Genomic DNA, 17,530 nt, shown 5'->3' with positions numbered 1-17,530 from the left:
TGTGGCTACTGATGTAACATATGAAAAATTACCTAGACATTACCATGAAAGGCAGCAGATGTTAGGACTTGGGGCTTTCAGATCCAAGGGCAGGAAGTTATAGGGTAAAATAACGTATATTAGGATCAGCACACTTCCTCTGTTTAAAGTGGGGAAAAATAAGTGAAGGGAGTTATTGAAATTTTAATCGTGCAATATGGATTATAAATCAACCTGCAGGCTTCTGTGTCTTCTTTGTTGAGCCAATGTAAAGTAATTGGTTCTATTTATCACTCTGAAATGTCCAAGAAAGTCTAAAATGGTAAGTTTATAACAGATGTTGAAGGAAAAGAATTTGTCAACAGCACGGTTCACAAAAATGTGTGTAGAAGATTCCAGGTTCAGGCTCCTTTTTTAAAGGCCAGGCTGTTGGTGACTACTAATGATGCAAGATATACATGAATCTACTTGCCCCTATCAGTGGTAGAGACAATTGAAATAGTTTTCCTCACTTGGTAAAAAAGCACATTTTAAAGAATACACATTTCATCCATGCATAGACACAGTGGAAACAATATGAATTTGACAATCAGGCTTTCAGTTCTCTAAGAATAGCTCTAACTAGAAGCTCCCTGTTGGCGGCCTTGTGTAGAACAGTGTGTGAGGGCTGTAATTCATAAATAGGTTGGTGGAGCAAATTTATTAACTTATTTATTTATATTTCAACTTCTGTACTACCAGTCCCAAATGGCTCGTGGCAGTTCACAATGGAAAAATCTACCCCACAATAAAACCCCCATAGAACAATCATAAAACCCCAGTAATAACATTAAAACCCCTGATTACAACCACACCCTGGTGGCGACAACACTCTCCCACCCTTTGGCTCACAGACCTTCTGATAACAAATATTTCAGGGGAGACACGATCTCACACATCAATTATGGGACCAGATCTTCCTTACCCTGTCCTCAACCAAAAACATGGTGGAAGAGCTCCATTTTGCAGGCCCTGTAGAACTGAGACAGCCTCCATAGAAAGGGAGGCATCCAGATCAACTCCCAAATTCCTGGCAGAGGGTGCAATGTTGAGCTGCTCCCCAGCCAAGGTGGGTAGGTACTTCCAAATCTGTCACCTTCCTGCCCAGCCACAGGACTTCTGTCATGAGGGATCGAGTTTCAGGCAACTCTGCTCTAATCATCCAGCTACGGCTTCCAAACATTTGGCCATCCATTAGGAGATAGAGCTGTGTGTCATCCGCCAATACAGTAAAGAATTGTGGAAAACCTTCATACAATCTCTAAAATATAAAAATAACTACCTCTCCTGGAAACTGACCTCTGGCATTGATTCCAGAGATAGATCTCGATTGACATCCATATTTCTCCACATATGTGGGTAGCATATTTTCAAAATCTCTATAAAGATCCAAATTGCCATTATGGTCCATGTTTATTAATGAGTATAGCAGAGTGGCCTCCAGTCTCTTGCAGTGAAGTAAAGTCACTCATCCAGCAGCTGAGGTGCAGAAAGGCCCCCGAACTAGATGGGATTCCTCCTGAACTAATTAAAAATAATGACGATTGATGGGCTCCACTTTTGGCAGCCTTGTTTTCCTATATCAACACAACAGGACAGATCCCCAACAGCTATTATAGTACCCTTCTATAAAAAAGGAAATCGGAAGAATCCAACAAATTATCGACCAATTAGTCTACTTAATGTTCCTAGTAAAATCTATGCTAAACACCTTTTAGACAAACTATCCCTCTGGCTAGATCAGGAAAAGCTGATTGGGAGGGAGCAAGCTGGATTTAGGGAAGGAGCATCCACCTTGGATCATTGTTTAACTATCCAGCATCTAATAGAGAAATATACCTCTACTAGTCCCGCCTCACTATAAGCTGGCTTTGTAGACTTCAAAGTAGCATTTGACTCTATTTCCACAGCTCGTCTCTGGGAAAAGCTAGAATCTACTTCAATTGATCAAAGGCTTCTGATTCTTATTAGATCTAACAGAACACGGCTTTTAGGTTAAGATGTAGCAAACAAGAACATTTAACTGACCCAATTAATACCTTTAAAGGTATCAGGCAAGGCTGTGTCTTAGCTCCTGCACTTTTTAACTTCTATATAAATGATGTGATCCAAGTGTTTCAAGATTCAGACTTGCATCCCCCAATATTAGCTGATTGCCCGATCCCTATACTGCTTTATGCTGATGATGTAGTTCTTCTTTCAAAAACACCCATAGGGATTAGGCGAATGCTTAAAAAACTTGCCCTACATTGCGAAAAAGAACATCTTGAAATTAACTACCAGAAGACCAAGGCCATGGCATTTGGCAAATGTCCAAAATCTAGAAATGGATGCTAAATGGGCACAAAATTGAACAAGTAACCAAATTTAAATATTTAGGTGTATATATTCAAGCTTCTGGAGCAAATAACATCCATTATTCATATACATTAGAACTAGGGTAAAGATTAGCAAATAACATATTGAAATTCTATTGAACAAAGGGCAGATTCCGTATACCAGCAGCCCTGAAACTATCCTCCGCTAAATCTCTAGCCCAACTCACTTATGGTGCATTTTTGGGTGCTCCAATATCAGATACTATTCAAGCTTGAAAGGGTCTTGTCTAAATTCCTTCGTGCACTTCTCCAACTTCCATGCTGTGTAACCAACTCCATGGTGCATCTGGAAACAGGAATGTTAATGGTCCAAGACAAAATCTGCCTGTCAGCAATAGCAATGTGGCTGAAATTAATACATAATCCACAGTGTATAGTTTCTTTAACCCTGAATGACAACTTCCAATCATCTTGGACTAAGGCAGTCCACAGAGGAATCCAAAGTGTGGGCTTCTCCATACACTTATTATCCAAACTAGCTCATGATCAAGCTGCATCATTAGTTAAGCAGCGGATATGGGACAATCAACATCAACTGGATCTGAGTAAAGCTCCAACTTTTTTTGACCCAAGTTAAAACAAGATATGTTCTGCCCCCTGCCACTTATCTGCCTCAGCTGGTAATAAATGAACAAAGAAGGGCATTTACACTTGCAAGATGTTCCGTCTTGCCTTCAGCTCTTGTAGAAGGTCATATGCTGCCCTAGCTGGCCACACCCAGGGGCAGGAGGTGCCTGGGCTGCAGAGACTTGCCAGTGTCCACACCAGAGTAAAGTCAAAGTCCAGTCCAAGTCGTTAGGAATCAAAGCAAGCAGAGTTAAGGGCGAAGCAAAGAGTAGTTGAGGGAAAGCCAAGGTCAGAGTCCAGATAAACATATATTCAACAAAGCCAGTCCAATTACCAGATGCGTAGTCAAAAGCCATTTGCCAAGAGTCAGGGAAGCCGATGGGAGTCAGAAGTTCGCAAACCAAGGAATCCAAGCTGGACAGGAGGGTTTCTGCATAGATTGCACCCACACCGAAGAGCTGCTGCTGCCTCTCCTAAAAGCAGCCCAGCTAATTGGCTGCACCTGGGGGAGGACTCACTCATCCACCCCAGGAGCTAGCCCAGCTGGGCCCCATCTATTTTGACAGCGTGCCTGCAGTCAGTCTCTGGCTCCTTCGGTGTTCAGCAAACATCACCCTTCTGCTTCTACTGCGTCACTCAGGCTAGCTGTCAGGGCTGGAATGCATCTGCGGATGCACCAAAGATGCCTCTTGGGAACAGCCTGGCTGACTTGTGCTGCTTTCCCCTGCTGCACATTCAGAGGCCCCTCTCCCTTCTGCCAGAGCTGGCTCAGCTGCAGGCCCTGGTTGCTGTGGCAACTCCTGAGAGATGGGAGGTGGCAGTGGGGGCATGACAGGTCACTATAAGAACATCCCCCTTACACTGAGACAATGTTTTTGTGGGAGTGGCAAAATTGATAGAGAGCATATATTGTTCCACTGCCCTGCTTATGTAGACATTCGTAGCAACTTGATTGAACCGCTCCTTAAAAAGTTGTCAGATCATCATGATGTAGATTGAGCAAAGAGGCTGCTAAGTGATGAGTCCCCCCAGGTGACAACTCAGCGGGCTGTTTTGTGCCGCCACCATAAAAATCCAATGCTCTAAAGTAGCATAGTTTTAAGTTCTATTTTATTATCTGTTTTAAATTGTATTACATTAAATGACCATATTCTTTTGGTCTCTTATGTATCGACTTCATATAACTTGGTCTGAATGACTGTAATAAAGTTTGATTTATTGATTGTGTATATCCCTCCTTATTTAGATAAAGCCTCTCTGCATTCCCATTAGGACCATTTAAGCACCTTTACAAGGGACCTTGAGCTGTGCCACCCCTTCACTGAAATGATTATTGTGGGTGATTTTAATGCTATGATAGGCAAAGATGACTTTTTATTGACAACAGCACTTAATCTGAATCCTGATGAATCCTTACCAAATTTCTTTTCATTTGACAGGCACTCAAAAGACTTATGTATAATTTATGCAGGTATTCTATTTTCAAAGTATTGTATGCAGCATGACAGGTAATGAGAGTCACAAAGTGAATCATAACGTTTCTAGAAAGTTCACTAATTCTTCTTTGCCATGGTTCCAAATGCCCATTAATTAGAACCAAAGTGTTGGTTTATGGGGTGCTGATTCTGGACCATCTCAACAGCATCCACTCAAATATACAATTCCCCATGGAAAAAGAAACTGAAGGAGAACTTCCATTTTTGATACCATTGTCATAAACAAAGAAAGGGTTATTTTGCATGAATGTGTGGAATGCAATTCCACCTTCCTGCAAAATAAAAACAATGCTCCAGTCTGCCCCACAGGGTAGCCAGGCACAGCGAAGCCGACTGGGACATTTTTAGCCACCTCTGGGCTACCACATGACAGGCTCTGTTGGCCACTGCAGCAGATTAAAGGAATGCAGATTCTCAATGGTTAAATATTCTCAATTATTGGCTTAAAATCTCTTTTTTTCCTTGTGGCTTAGCTTCTTTGATAATGGAGGATGATTTCCAAGGCCATTTCACACAAGGGAATTTCAGCAAAATCATTACCAGACGCTGTCGCTTTAAAATTATGGGTTCAGATGACACCGTCAGCCTCCCGTCCCAGTTTTGCTCCAGTTTTGCTCCATCTGCCTATTTGTAGCGGAAGCAGGGAAATCAGGAAAATGGGATTCACCTTGGCAATATAAGGACTGATTCCACAATCACCCGCCAAGTTACAGTCAGGAGGGGACTTCAGTTTTTGTAACACTAAGGAGATGTCCCTCCCTTGCTCCCGCCTCCATGGCTTCTGGGGACGGGACAGGAATGTTTTTTTTTTTTATGGGGAATGTTGCATAGCAGCGCATACTTTCTAGACTAACCAGAACCCATTCAAAAATCTGGCAGCCCCAGTGATCTATACGTGACCGCGTGTGTCACATATTTCATTACAAGACACTATTTTCCTTAAAATGTACAGGAGAGGAGCAATGCATAGCTGTTGGCTCACCACTCAAACTTCTGTTTGCCAGCTATCCTGATTGCGGAAGATGCTTGCAATCTAAACAAAGAGCTCTGTGGGAAAGTGCAGGGTTCACATTCCCCCCCCCCCCAGTTTTTGTTTGTGAATGGCTGGAAACCTACAGGTTACCCTCCACCCCTTCTAGGGTAACCTGTACCACCTCCCTGTGTATTTTGCATGTTTTTGTGTCTTTCTGTCCAATTAAAAAGAACAATAAAAGGTAATTTTTTTTTGTTTGTTACTTCTTTCCACTGTGGGTTTGAAATCCACCCCCCTCCACACACATACACACTCCCTCCAAAATAAAATATCCTTCTATCACAGACTCTGCTGTCCTTGTAATTTGTCACATTTTATTTTTTGTTCTTTTTCATTGGGAGAGTGCATATAGAACTCCAGCAAAATACTCCCCCCCCCCCGTTTTTTGTTTGTGAATGGCTGGAATCTACTGGTTACCCCACACACACACCTGGCTGCTAGAAGGGGATGGGGGGTGAGGTTGCCAGATCCAGAAAAGTTACCTGCCAGGGAAGGGCAGAGACCACAGTTGGAATAAACTCTCCAAGGCATAAATTTTCCCTATCACTCACAAATCTTTTGGCCCCAAAGCATCACCTCTTTGCTTCTGAGAAGGGGCTGCCGTTTGGGAACATTTGCACAGCAGTCTCTAAATAAAAGTTTGCGCTGTGAAACTATCAAAACTTGAAGACAGAGCTGTGACAGATAACCAATGCCTCTGTGAACAAATGAAATTGTGTTGCAATTGTGTTTTTTTTTTTAAAGGACGGGGGGGGGGGAGGCGGGCTTTGCGTGGCTAGCCGAGGCTGATTGGTTGTCCGGTTGATTGGCAGGCTCGGGGTGGGAGGGGGCGAGGGAAGTTTGTGCCGTTTTCATTTCTCCTTGGCAACAACCGGAAGGAGGTGAGGAATGCTGGAGGAGAAACAGTTCTGCTAGGAAAATGGAGTTTTGGGCCAGGTATGAAATGATAATGGAACGCTACAATACACAGCAATGGAATATTCAGTGTTGATTACGGATTTCTACCAGCTGTAGAGAATGGTCCCCAGTCTTCATGGAAACAATATTTGAGGGGGGAAATTGCAGCCTTGGGATTTTCTTCAGAATTTCTGGTTAGGATGGCCTATGACTAGGCTAGGTTATCAGACAGTGAGTAGTGGATATAGAATACCAACATGATTTAGCAAATAACTCTGCCTTCATTGTTAGTGAAAACAATAGATATGTCGCAGCTCCCTTGGCTTATTTAGCGAATCTTGAGGTATATAGTCACCAGAGGGCCTTTACTTTTGCTCGCTGCAATGCCCTTCCTTCAGCTGTACACCATAGTTACATAGAGTCACAGGGCATTCAGGACAATTTTATACTTCCCTACTCCTCACAGACACAAACTGTTCTATCACATATAGTGTTGCTAAGCTCTGTGCTGCAGCCATGAAAAGTCGGTGAAAGTTGACTAAAACTTAACTGACCCAGAGAACTGTGATGAGAACGATTCCCTGTATTTCCAACCAGTTTGAATTTATATTTTAACAGATTTATGGTCTAAGCTGTTTTATATATTGTTATTTTATGAGTAAATCCATGTTCCTGGCTACATTATTTTTTGTAACTGCGAAATTGCTAGTTTTGTCTTTGCTGGTCTATGACCGTAATAAAAATATGTCTGTCCTGAGTTTTCTAAACCAGAGTTCTCCATAATCTGAACTGGGGAAGAACTCTTCCCTGCTTTCTTGCCTGCCTCTTCATGGCAGTATTAAAAGGACCATGTATCAGAGGCTAGTATTGTCAAGTCTGGGAAATCAGCAAGTGCAGTTTGGGGAGAGCAGAGTGTATGGAGAGAGGACTACAGTGGGATCCAATATATAATGAGCATGTGACCCGAAAACAGCGGGACGGTCCCGACTTTTCGCCAAAAGTCCCACGTCCCGCGCCATTGGCGGAATGTCCCACGGCGTCTGCCACCGCCGCCGCACTCAGGAGGTGAGGTGAGACAGGGAGACGGGAGGGAGGGGGGCACTGCCGCCACTGGGCCCGGAAGGTGAGGTGAGCCAGGGTGGGAGGGAAGGGAAGGAGTGCCGCTGCGCAACCGCCACCATGCTCGGGAGGCAACAGTGAGCCAGGAAGGGAAGGGGGAGAGGGGAGGTGATGGTGAGCTGGGGAGGGAGAGAGGGAATGAAGGCAGGGTGCCACAGCGGCACATCCCACCTAACCTCCCTCCAACTCTGGTCACTTTAGTCCAATACCACAGATCTCACCCTCAAAAGCAGCCGTTTCAACAGGAGAGCTATTATTTGTTGTAATTCTGGAAAATCTCCAGACACCACATTAGGGTTGGCAGACTTACTGCAGGTCTTGGTGCCCTGAGTGGCATCAATGATCCTGAGAAGTTAAATTCCATAAGTCCTCAAGAGGTAGCATGCCAGGAAGAAGTGGAAGATACTCCGAGCATCTTTAAAATATAAGGATTCTGGCTTCTGATGTTCACCCTGTTAAAATGTTATTGTAAAATATGGTTAGAGGAAACCAGAGAACAGAGGTGACAATTAGGATACAAGAAACAAGGAAGCATCGGAGCCCAAGGCTGATTCCTTGGAGAACTGAACTCAGTACTTTAACTGGGCCTTAGCTTCTTATAAATACTGATAGAATCATAGAGTTGGAAGGGGCCATACAGGTCATCTAGTCCAACCCTCTGCTCAACGCTGGATCAGCCATAAGCATCCTAAAGCATCCAAGAAAAGTGTGTATCCAACCTTTGCTTGAAGACTGCCAGTGAGGGGGAACTCACCACCTCCTTAGGCAGCCTATTCCACTGCTGAACTACTCTGACTGTGAAAAACGTTTTCCTGATATCTACCCTATATCGTTGTACTTGTAGTATAAACCCATTACTGCGTGTCCCCAGATCATCTTCGTCGCTCTCCTCTGTACCTATTCAATTTTATCTACGTCCTTCTTGAAGTGAGGCCTCCAGAACTGCACACAGTACTCCAGGTGTGGTCTGACCAGTGCAGTATACAATGGGACTATGACATCTTGTGATTTTGATGTGATGCCCCTGTTGATACAGCCCAAAATGGCATTTGCCTTTTTTACCGCTGCATCACACTGCATGCTCATGTTTAGTTTACAATCCACAAGTACCCCAAGGTCTCGTTCACACACAGTGTTACCTAGAAGTGTAACCCCCATCCAGTAGGCATGCTTTTCATTTTTCTGACCCAGGTGCAGAACTTTACACTTATCTTTATTAAATTGCATCTTGTTCTCATTTGCCAATTTTTCCATTGTGTTCAGATCTCGTTGAACTCTGTCTCTATCTTCCGGGGTATTTGCAAGTCCTCCCAATTTGGTGTCATCTGCAAACTTGATGAGTAGTCCCACCACCCCCTCATCTAGATCATTAATAAATATGTTAAAAAGTACCGAGCCGAGCACCGAGCCCTGAGGTACCCCGCTACTCACCTCCCTCCAGTCTGATAAAACACCATTGACAGCAACTCTTTGAATGCGATTCTCTAACCAATTCCCTATCCACCTAACTATCTGAAAATCCAGATTGCAGTCCTTCAACTTATCCATCAGAACATCATGGGGAACCTTATCAAAAGCTTTACTAAAATCCAAGTAAACGACATCAACCGAATTTCCACGATCCAGCAAACCTGTCACTTGGTCAAAAAAGGAAACCAGGTTGGTCTGACAGGACCTGTTGGAGACAAATCTATGCTGACTTCCTTGGATCACCAAATTGGCCTCCAGATGTTTGCAGATCGCTCCCTTTCATATCTGCTCCATTATCTTACCCACAACAGAGGTCAGACTCACTGGTCTGTAGTTTCCCGGGTCATCTTTCCTCCCTTTTTTGAAGATCGGAATAACGTTTGCTCTCTTCCAGTCCTCCGGGACATCTCCAATCCTTAAAGAGGTCCCGAAGATGATGGACAAGGGTTATGCAAGTTCTCCGGAAAGTTCTTTGAGCACTCTCGGGTGCATTTCATCCGGCCCAGGGGATTTGAACTCATCCAGTGCAGCTAAATGCCTCTCGACAACTTCTCTATCCATGTCAACCTGCTACCCAGACACTATCCTTTGGCTACGGCAATCTCTAGATGTACCTAAACTCTTTGACCTGTGGGAAAAAAACAGATGTAAAATAGGCAGTAAGCCTTTCTGGTTTCTCTGCATCTTCCGTTAGAGTTTGTCCATCCGCACCCAACAGCGGGCCTATTGCCTCCTTTACTTTACATTTGCTCCTCACATAATGTTTTCTTGTTACAATGGGCTTCCCTGGCCAATCTTAGCTCACTCTCAGCTTTGGCCTTTCTGATGATTGATCTACAGTGCCTAGTAACCTGTAGGTACTCTTCTTTAGAGCTCTGTCCTTCACTCCATTTCCTGAACATTTTCCTTTTCTTTTCTTAGTTCCCCTTGAGATAAGAAACAAATGTATAGCAAGAAAATTTCTTCTTACCATTTATTGCATTATGTTTACTTTAAATCAGGGATCCCCCCCCCCCCAGGCTGCGGACCTGTACCGGGCCATGAAACCCTCAGTACCAGGCCGCAGCGGGGGGAAGGGAGGCGCCTCCCTCACCCCTCCTGCAGTACAGTGCTTGCTGCATCAGGAATTGCTGCATCAGAAACTATCGGCCAACGAAGCGAAGTCAGAGACTCCTTCACAGCAGGCCTGAAGGGAGGGGGGAGGGAGCGCACTAACCAGCCACCGCCAGCTCTGTCAGTGCTCTGAGGCAAAGTGAAAGAAGTTGTTGGACATTACAGTTAGGCCTGTGCAGTAGGCCTCAAAGTGTTTCAACTCAAACAACAACCTTCGTGGGAGGCCTTAAATGTTTCTTCTCCATAACAACTCTGTCCAAACTCCTAAGCAGCCCTTTCTGCCTGGAGAGCTAATCCAGCAGTAGGCTTCAGAAGGGCAGACATCACCAGGCAAGCAACCAAGGGATGTTTGGGGCCCCATGCATTCCTTTTGAAGGGATGTATGTGAGGGGAGAGAGCTTTCCCTTCAGCCTAACTTCCTGAAGATGAGCTGTACTTCCATGAAATTCTCAGACCCCTCCTGGAGGCTGGCATCCCTAAACCTCAGTGGGATACAATGCTACACAGTCACCCTCCAAAGCAGCCATTTTTCCTTGGGGAGCTGATTTTTATAGTCTGGAGATGATCAGCAATTCCAGGAGATGTCCAGGCCCTACCTGGAGGTTGGCTGTCCCTGGTCTGAACTTATTTCTTGAAGTCTGGAAGTGGGGCCTCAAAAGTGTGTAATGTCCCTGCAGCCACATAGCACCCCTGACCTATTTCAGGTCAAGAAAACATTGCAGAGAGGAGGTAAGGTTGCCAGATTGGTGTAGGTTCATGTTCTGGAATTCCACACTACCTAGGTGTGCATAAACCTGACTAAGGTCAAGACTGCTGTGCACAGAAAGACCTCCTCATAGGGTTGCCACCTCCCGAGTGAGGCCTCCTACCCCACCTCCCTCACTGGGAGTCTGCTATGGGGAGAGGAAGGGAAGGCAATTGAAAACTCCTTTGAGACACCTGAGGCCTGCTGGGTGACTGCAGCCCATTTCCAGTTCTCTCAGACCTCTCACAGCCCCACATCCCTCACAGATTGTCTATTGTGAAAAGGTGTTTGTAAATCGCTTTGAGACTTCTTTGGTAGTAAACAGCAGGGTACAAAAATCCAGCTTTACTTCTTCTAAGGTGCAACCATGAAAGAAGCATGTGGGTGCATATTATTTTATCAACAGTTAAAAAATGGAAACAGAAGGAGCAGGGTGGACACCTATGTATTCTGATTACCACATGTGTATTAGGGCAGAGGGACATTTTGGTGTCTGTGGCCTAATTCACACAAGAAGGGAAATGACGAATGCAGAACTGGGAGGAATTGGTTGCCATGTCATCTCCCCCTAAGAAGAGGCTCCAGTCTGTTTTTCCCTTCACATATCTGAAGACATGGCTCTAGAAAGCTCATCTGTAACCACTATGCCACAATTCCCAAAGGTCAGTCCTCTCCCACACTCAAAGAACATTCTAAACCACAGGTTCTTGACACCCATCTCTCCACACCCATGCCCTCATTGTTCACCACGCCACAAAAACCTCCCACACAACACACACATTCAACCCCAAGCCCTTACAGACTGGACAACTCCTCCCCTTCCTCTTCCCACCGCCAAGCTCTAGTGCCTGTTGTATTCCTGGCTACAATGGGCTTTGCCTCTAGTCATAGTATACTTTATATAAGCAGATGATATACATTGTGTTGAGTTTATAGAAAGTGGTGGATATGGGAGGTTAAGAGTACTTATAATAACGGCAGCAGTTTCCTGGTTAAAATTTTCAGTACTCTAATTTGAGAATGGCTGTTCTGAAAGAATGACTCATATCCAGCAACAAAAAAAGGCCTGGACCTGGCTTGAGCAGTGAGTAACTTTTATTGGCCAGACAGAATGATCTGGTACTCAATGGACTGCTTAAGGCTGAGTGGAGAAATATAAAAGCCATGCCACCGAGATGTTTAATGTAGTCCAAGCTAAAAAACAGAACAGAAGTGTTACTGTAGTTACTTTGCCTACTGAAAGATAAACAACTTGATTTTCCCACTAGGGGATATTTTAATTTTTTTTTAAATCATGCAGCTGTTAAGTTCTGGAGGCAAATACGAATACTGAAGTACCAAGAGATTTACTCTGTGACAATTTCAGTATTCATAAATGTATCTGTAACCTGAATCATGTGACTTCTAACCATACCTTTGGCCACTTAGTGTGATGTTATGAAGCCACAGAGCCAGTGGTGCTTCATCATATCAAGTCCTTGATAGCACTGGGTAGCCAAATCAGATGTGAGAACACTGTGCTACCAGAAAAGTAAAACAATGCTTTGCAGCTTGCTGTGTTCCCATGGGGGACACATTTCAGCACCAGATCTTCTCAAGCACTGAAATGTGTCTCCCTGGAAAACACAGTGGTGGCAGGAAGGATCTGCCGCATGGGGGTGTCATCATGGGGGTTTTTATTTTGCTGGAAGGCAGAATTGCATTCCACGCAATCCCACCTTCCTGCAAAATATATCAGTGTCCTGGTCTGCCTTGCAGTGCCACGAAGCTGTTCAGGGCATTTTTTGTCCCCTGCAGGCCTCCATAGGACAGGAATGAGCCAAGCCACCCAGCTATTCCCATCCAGATGGGTCTGCTGTGGGACAGGCTTTGTTGGCTTCCACAGTGCCAAAAGGGAACGTGGAAGAAGCTGCGTTCTCTTAATGCAGGGCTTCTGGGGTCTGATCTGCACCTGGCCCAGGAGGGCGGTAGCTTGGTGGTGACATCATATGTACATGGGGATTAGCCCCAGATCCATACTGGGCCTTTTCCACCTGCGCAGAAATGGCCTTTCTGTCCCAGAATGCATCCTGGAAAGCACAATTGGAGCCACCTTACAATGTGCATTCAAGCATATATTCTATTGTGAAATGTAAACGGCCTTTCAAACTTGGTTTCATAGTCTGTTGTGCTTTCCAACACCCATCACTCCCTATTTTTTAGCAGTTTCGTTGCCATAGGGAAGCATGGCAAAATAGAGAGGGCCATCAAAGGAAGGGAGGTTCATTCCCTCTTTCAGGCAAGAAAACCATTCTTGTATTTTTTAGCATTCCCTGAATGAAGCTAATTCACTTTCTGTAGAGTGCAAAAGCATTTGTAAAACTTGGGTTTCCTGTTCAACTCTAATCAAAACTGCAGATATCCATTTTTCCTATGCTAAAGTTTATTATGGTATAGAAATGGGTTAGTTAAAGCTCTGTGAAAACATATGTGATGTTGAAAGCATTACATCATATTGTCTTTGAACAAAGTGATGCTATTCAGTCAGTTATCTGAAAACAGCTGCGCTAGAGATTTAAAAGTCCCTGTTATCTCCTTATCTTAGAATACTAAAACAACGTTGTTTTTAAAAGGACCTCAAGAATCATTTCATACTTCTCCTACAGAATTTTCACTACCTAAATCAGTTCAGATGGATGATTAATCAAACTTCCCTGACCAGTGATGTTTTATACTATTTTTATGCTTTGGTCTATGATCTTTCCCCTTTGCTGCAAAAGCATGGCTCTGGAGAGGCAGAATATTTTTTTTCTCTAAATAAATAATAATGTGTTCCATTGCTGGAATTCAGAGCAAATACTTAGTATCTCTAGCTGCAATGCTATGAATACCAGAATAAAATGGGACTAATTTCTGAGTAAACTTACTGAACTTCAGCCTTGTATAATGTTTCTACCAAACATGCCTGTTGGTTAGTAGTAGAGTTCTTCCCAGGACCTCCATTGTAATTGACCAAGTTTGGTCAGGCTTCTAAATAATAAAGCCTGATGAAATGAATGTCTGACATTAAATATTTTGTCAGAGTCTATATATGGCATGTTCAACTGCCATCAAAGTTGAGAGAAGGCTTCCTATTGATTGAAATGCTTTCAGTAGGAGCCTCTTATATGCTGTTTTTCTGTACTTGAAGGAATCTCAGAGCAGCTTACAGTTGCCTTCCCTTTCCTCACAACAGACACCCTGTGAGGTAGGTGAGTCTGAGAGAGCCCTGATATTACTGCTCAGGTATAACAGCTTTATCAGTGCTGTGGCGAGCCCAAGGTCACCCAGCTGGCTGCATATGGGGGAGCACAGAATGAAGCCCAGTTCACCCGTTTAGAAGTCTGCACTCCTATCTACTATACCAAACTGGTTTCCGATAGTCTTCGGGTTGGTTAGTAGAATTTTAATTGCACATCTAACATTTGATTATCCAGAATCTCATTCCCATATTAAAAATCCTTATCAAATGGAATTTGGGGGAAGTTATATGAAAGGCTGTTTCTAAATAAGGTACAAGATGCAGAAGGTTGGGTGTGTGCATGAGGGCTAAAGTTCTTACATTCTTCAGAGGCTGTGCTGACCAGCAGAGACAAAAACAGGGTTCAGTTGACAACTGTGAGAGCAGTTAGGGCACTTTTTAATGTCTGACATTGAGGCTTATTGGGAATCCATGCTATTGGGAATCTATGCTGGGGACTGGTCAACACTTGACAATTTCACTGAGGCTCGGGGGGGGGGGGGGTGTAGTCTGTTGCCGCCTGAGCCCCTGCTCTGCTTGCTTTCCCGCCGGCACCCCTGACTACCCGCCGTCCGCTGGGGGGCGCTGCCAGCAGCAGATGCACAGTGCCACGCCGATGGGGAGCCCCAGCCATGTTGGCCGCTGGAGAGCACCAAAGGTGAACCAGCAGCAGAGTGGCAAGGCAGCCCCCGAGGCAGCAGCCGGGGAGGAGGACGAGGAGGAGCTGCGGACCGGTACCGACTGATCTACGGACTGGGACCGGTCTTTGGACCAGGGGTTGGGGACCACTGCTATAAAGGACTAAGCAAAGTGGAAAACAGTAATAAGTTTCAAACAGTTTTCAAGAGCATGAAATGTAAACAGTAAATGGCAGCTTTATATGTAATAAAATACATTTTAAAATTCACAATGGAAAACCTTATAAACATATATGCAACTGTTACAGATAATATTAACCTAATAAATATTATTCATGTTGGCAGGCTATAAAAATTATTTATAGTGGACTCCATATTTTTGAACATAGAATTAGGTCCACTGAGGAGAAGAATCAAAAGTAAAATCCAAGATTTCTGCCTTCTACTTTACATCTTCTTGAAAAAATAAAGCTAAGCTATTTTAGGATTCTTTGATTAGCATGATTAGTGAAAAACATTAGGTGGCTACCCAGAGTTGTTGTTTCATCCACTTTACAAGGGCTGATATCAAGAACTGGTGATGTGGGGCCTTTACCAAGGCCCATACCTCCTCAGTGCGACTGTTGCCACCTGCCTGCCTCCTTCTAGCTCATTTGCTTATGTAGAAATAGGAGAGGTCAGCCTAACAATCATGTACCCTTACTGTCATAGCACAAACAAACAAGCACTAAGTGATGGGAGGCAGCAGGTAGCATCCTTGTTCATGCTGCCACACCTGCTGGCACTGCACAAAGATCAGGGGAGCATGCCTTGGTGCCCAAACAGGTGACTTGTGGGTTAAGCAGGATTGATGCAGCTGGACAGCAAAGACAGGCATGTTTACTTAGCTACACTAATTTCAACTGGGTTTGCTCCCAAGCAAGTAGACAAGTGGAAGGGTGAGTGAGCAAGGAGATGGTACCTTCAGAGTTGAATCCCAGGGGAGGCTGTCAGGATGTGGGATTTGATGGGGCCTGCTGTATGGGATTGGTGACCCACTGATGCCCCACCCCGAATCCTCAAGGAAAGAAGACAAGTTTTTCTTGCATCAACTCCTGCTCACACAACAACAGAATAGAATCCAATCAAATATGACTAGGAATTTACCCTCATGTAGCATGATATGGCAGAATTGTGAGCAAGGCACAGGCAAATACATAGTCCCAATGTCCAACTATGTGCTCGATACACGTTTTTGCAAATGAGCAGATATCCTCATGTGCCAGCAGGAAAAAACAAACAAATACTTACCTGTTCACAGACAATGTCAGTTGGTCCAGACAAGCTTTGATTTTGTTCTGTGCTTCTAGATGTGTCATGGTTTCTGTGCTCTCACCATTAATTGACAGAATAACGTCACCTGGGCAAAGGTTGGCAAGAGCAGCTTTACTTCCAGGATTTATCTAAGCAAGAAAAAGAAAAGATGGGTTGACTATGATGCTTTGGTTTTCAGAAAGTTAAGTCAGAAACTCAATTTTTTTGGACCTCAATGTGAAGAAAAGCACTTCCAGGTCAGAAGAATTTTGTTCCTTTAAGTTGTAGATGTGTGCATGAAGAAAGAAAATTAGATATTAGTAGCATGCTATTTTAGATGTGAACATTTAAAGCAGTGGTCCCCAACCTGCATTTCTGGCTGCACCCTGATTGGCCCTATTCCAATTCTGACAGCTGGACACGTTCCACCCCCCCAGGCTGTTTCACAAATATATAGAGGAACCATGGATAAGTATAGAATAGATTTAGATTTGTTGACCGCCACTCCCGGATCCTGCCGGCTTGTGGCAGTTTACAATCTGTTCCACTTATTTCTGGTAACGCCTTGGAGGAGTAGCATGTCTCATGGCTTAAGTGCCACTAAGTGCTTAACACCCACTCTGGGCATTTGTCCCACCCCTGAGTGCCACCTCCTCCAACAGCCTCGCCTGTCTGTCCAGCGGTCAGCCAACTGCCTTCCATTCCCCACCCCTGACCACCCCCTCTTCCTTCCACTTCCCTCTGAAGCTTGGAGTCTGCAGATCCCTGCTGCCTGAGAGCTGCCCCTACCGGTGAGTTCCATAACAGCTGCCTGCTGACTTTCCAGGTCCTGGGGGGAGGGGGAGGCCATCCAGAGTTCTTCCATTCCACCCCCCTAATCTAGCACCCATTGTATTCCTGAATGCAATGGGCTTGGCCCCTAGTAAAATTCTATAAAACCAGATAAAACAGTACTGGCGGTAAGCCTATCTAATCCTCCCACTCCACCCCACCCGTCAATGCTCAATAACACCACACCCACCGCCCTCGGGAGAGCTACCCCTGACTAGATGGTTCCTCTTTCAGGTGAAGGAAAGTTCAGAATATTAAGAATTACACACTGGGCCATTCCGCACCAGGATCAATGTTGCAAATTGGTTGTGGAACGAAAAAACGCCATTTTAAATAGTGGAATTCGTCGTTATGCATACCTGCCTTTGTAGTGGAATCCAGTTGCGTTTCTATCGTTTCCCACAGGTTTCTGGTCTCGGCAAAAATCACTAGCCAGGAAGCGATATTGCTGAGCTGTGTCCCACCCCTGGCTGTCAATCAAACGAGCAGCCAATGGGCGGCTGTTATCATGCTCCCGAAAAGCCCCTTTCCCTTTAAGGCAGATTTTTAAAACAAACAAACACACACACACACGTTGCAACGAATCTAGCTAGCAGGTGGTGTTTGAGCTGCCGTTTCATCGTTGCCACGCTCCCCCCGAGTGAAAAAAAAATACCCCCCCCTGCACGGGCGC

General features: G+C 44.6%; 1 protein-coding gene across 1 annotated transcript in view; it reads right to left on the bottom strand.

The window, feature by feature from the left end:
- PDLIM4 (PDZ and LIM domain 4) overlaps positions 1-17,530 on the bottom strand; it is a 114,910-nt gene that overhangs the window by 73,183 nt on the left and 24,197 nt on the right. The window contains exon 2 of the mRNA XM_077326893.1: positions 16,024-16,175. Within this exon, the coding sequence (XP_077183008.1) occupies positions 16,024-16,175 (152 nt within the window). The remainder of the gene's footprint in view (positions 1-16,023; positions 16,176-17,530) is intronic.

The sequence above is a fragment of the Paroedura picta genome, chromosome 3 (assembly GCF_049243985.1).
Source record: "Paroedura picta isolate Pp20150507F chromosome 3, Ppicta_v3.0, whole genome shotgun sequence".
Classification (NCBI taxonomy): domain Eukaryota; kingdom Metazoa; phylum Chordata; class Lepidosauria; order Squamata; family Gekkonidae; genus Paroedura; species Paroedura picta.
The sequence above is the reverse complement of the archived record's forward strand: the minus strand, read 5'-3'. Positions and strand labels throughout refer to the sequence as shown.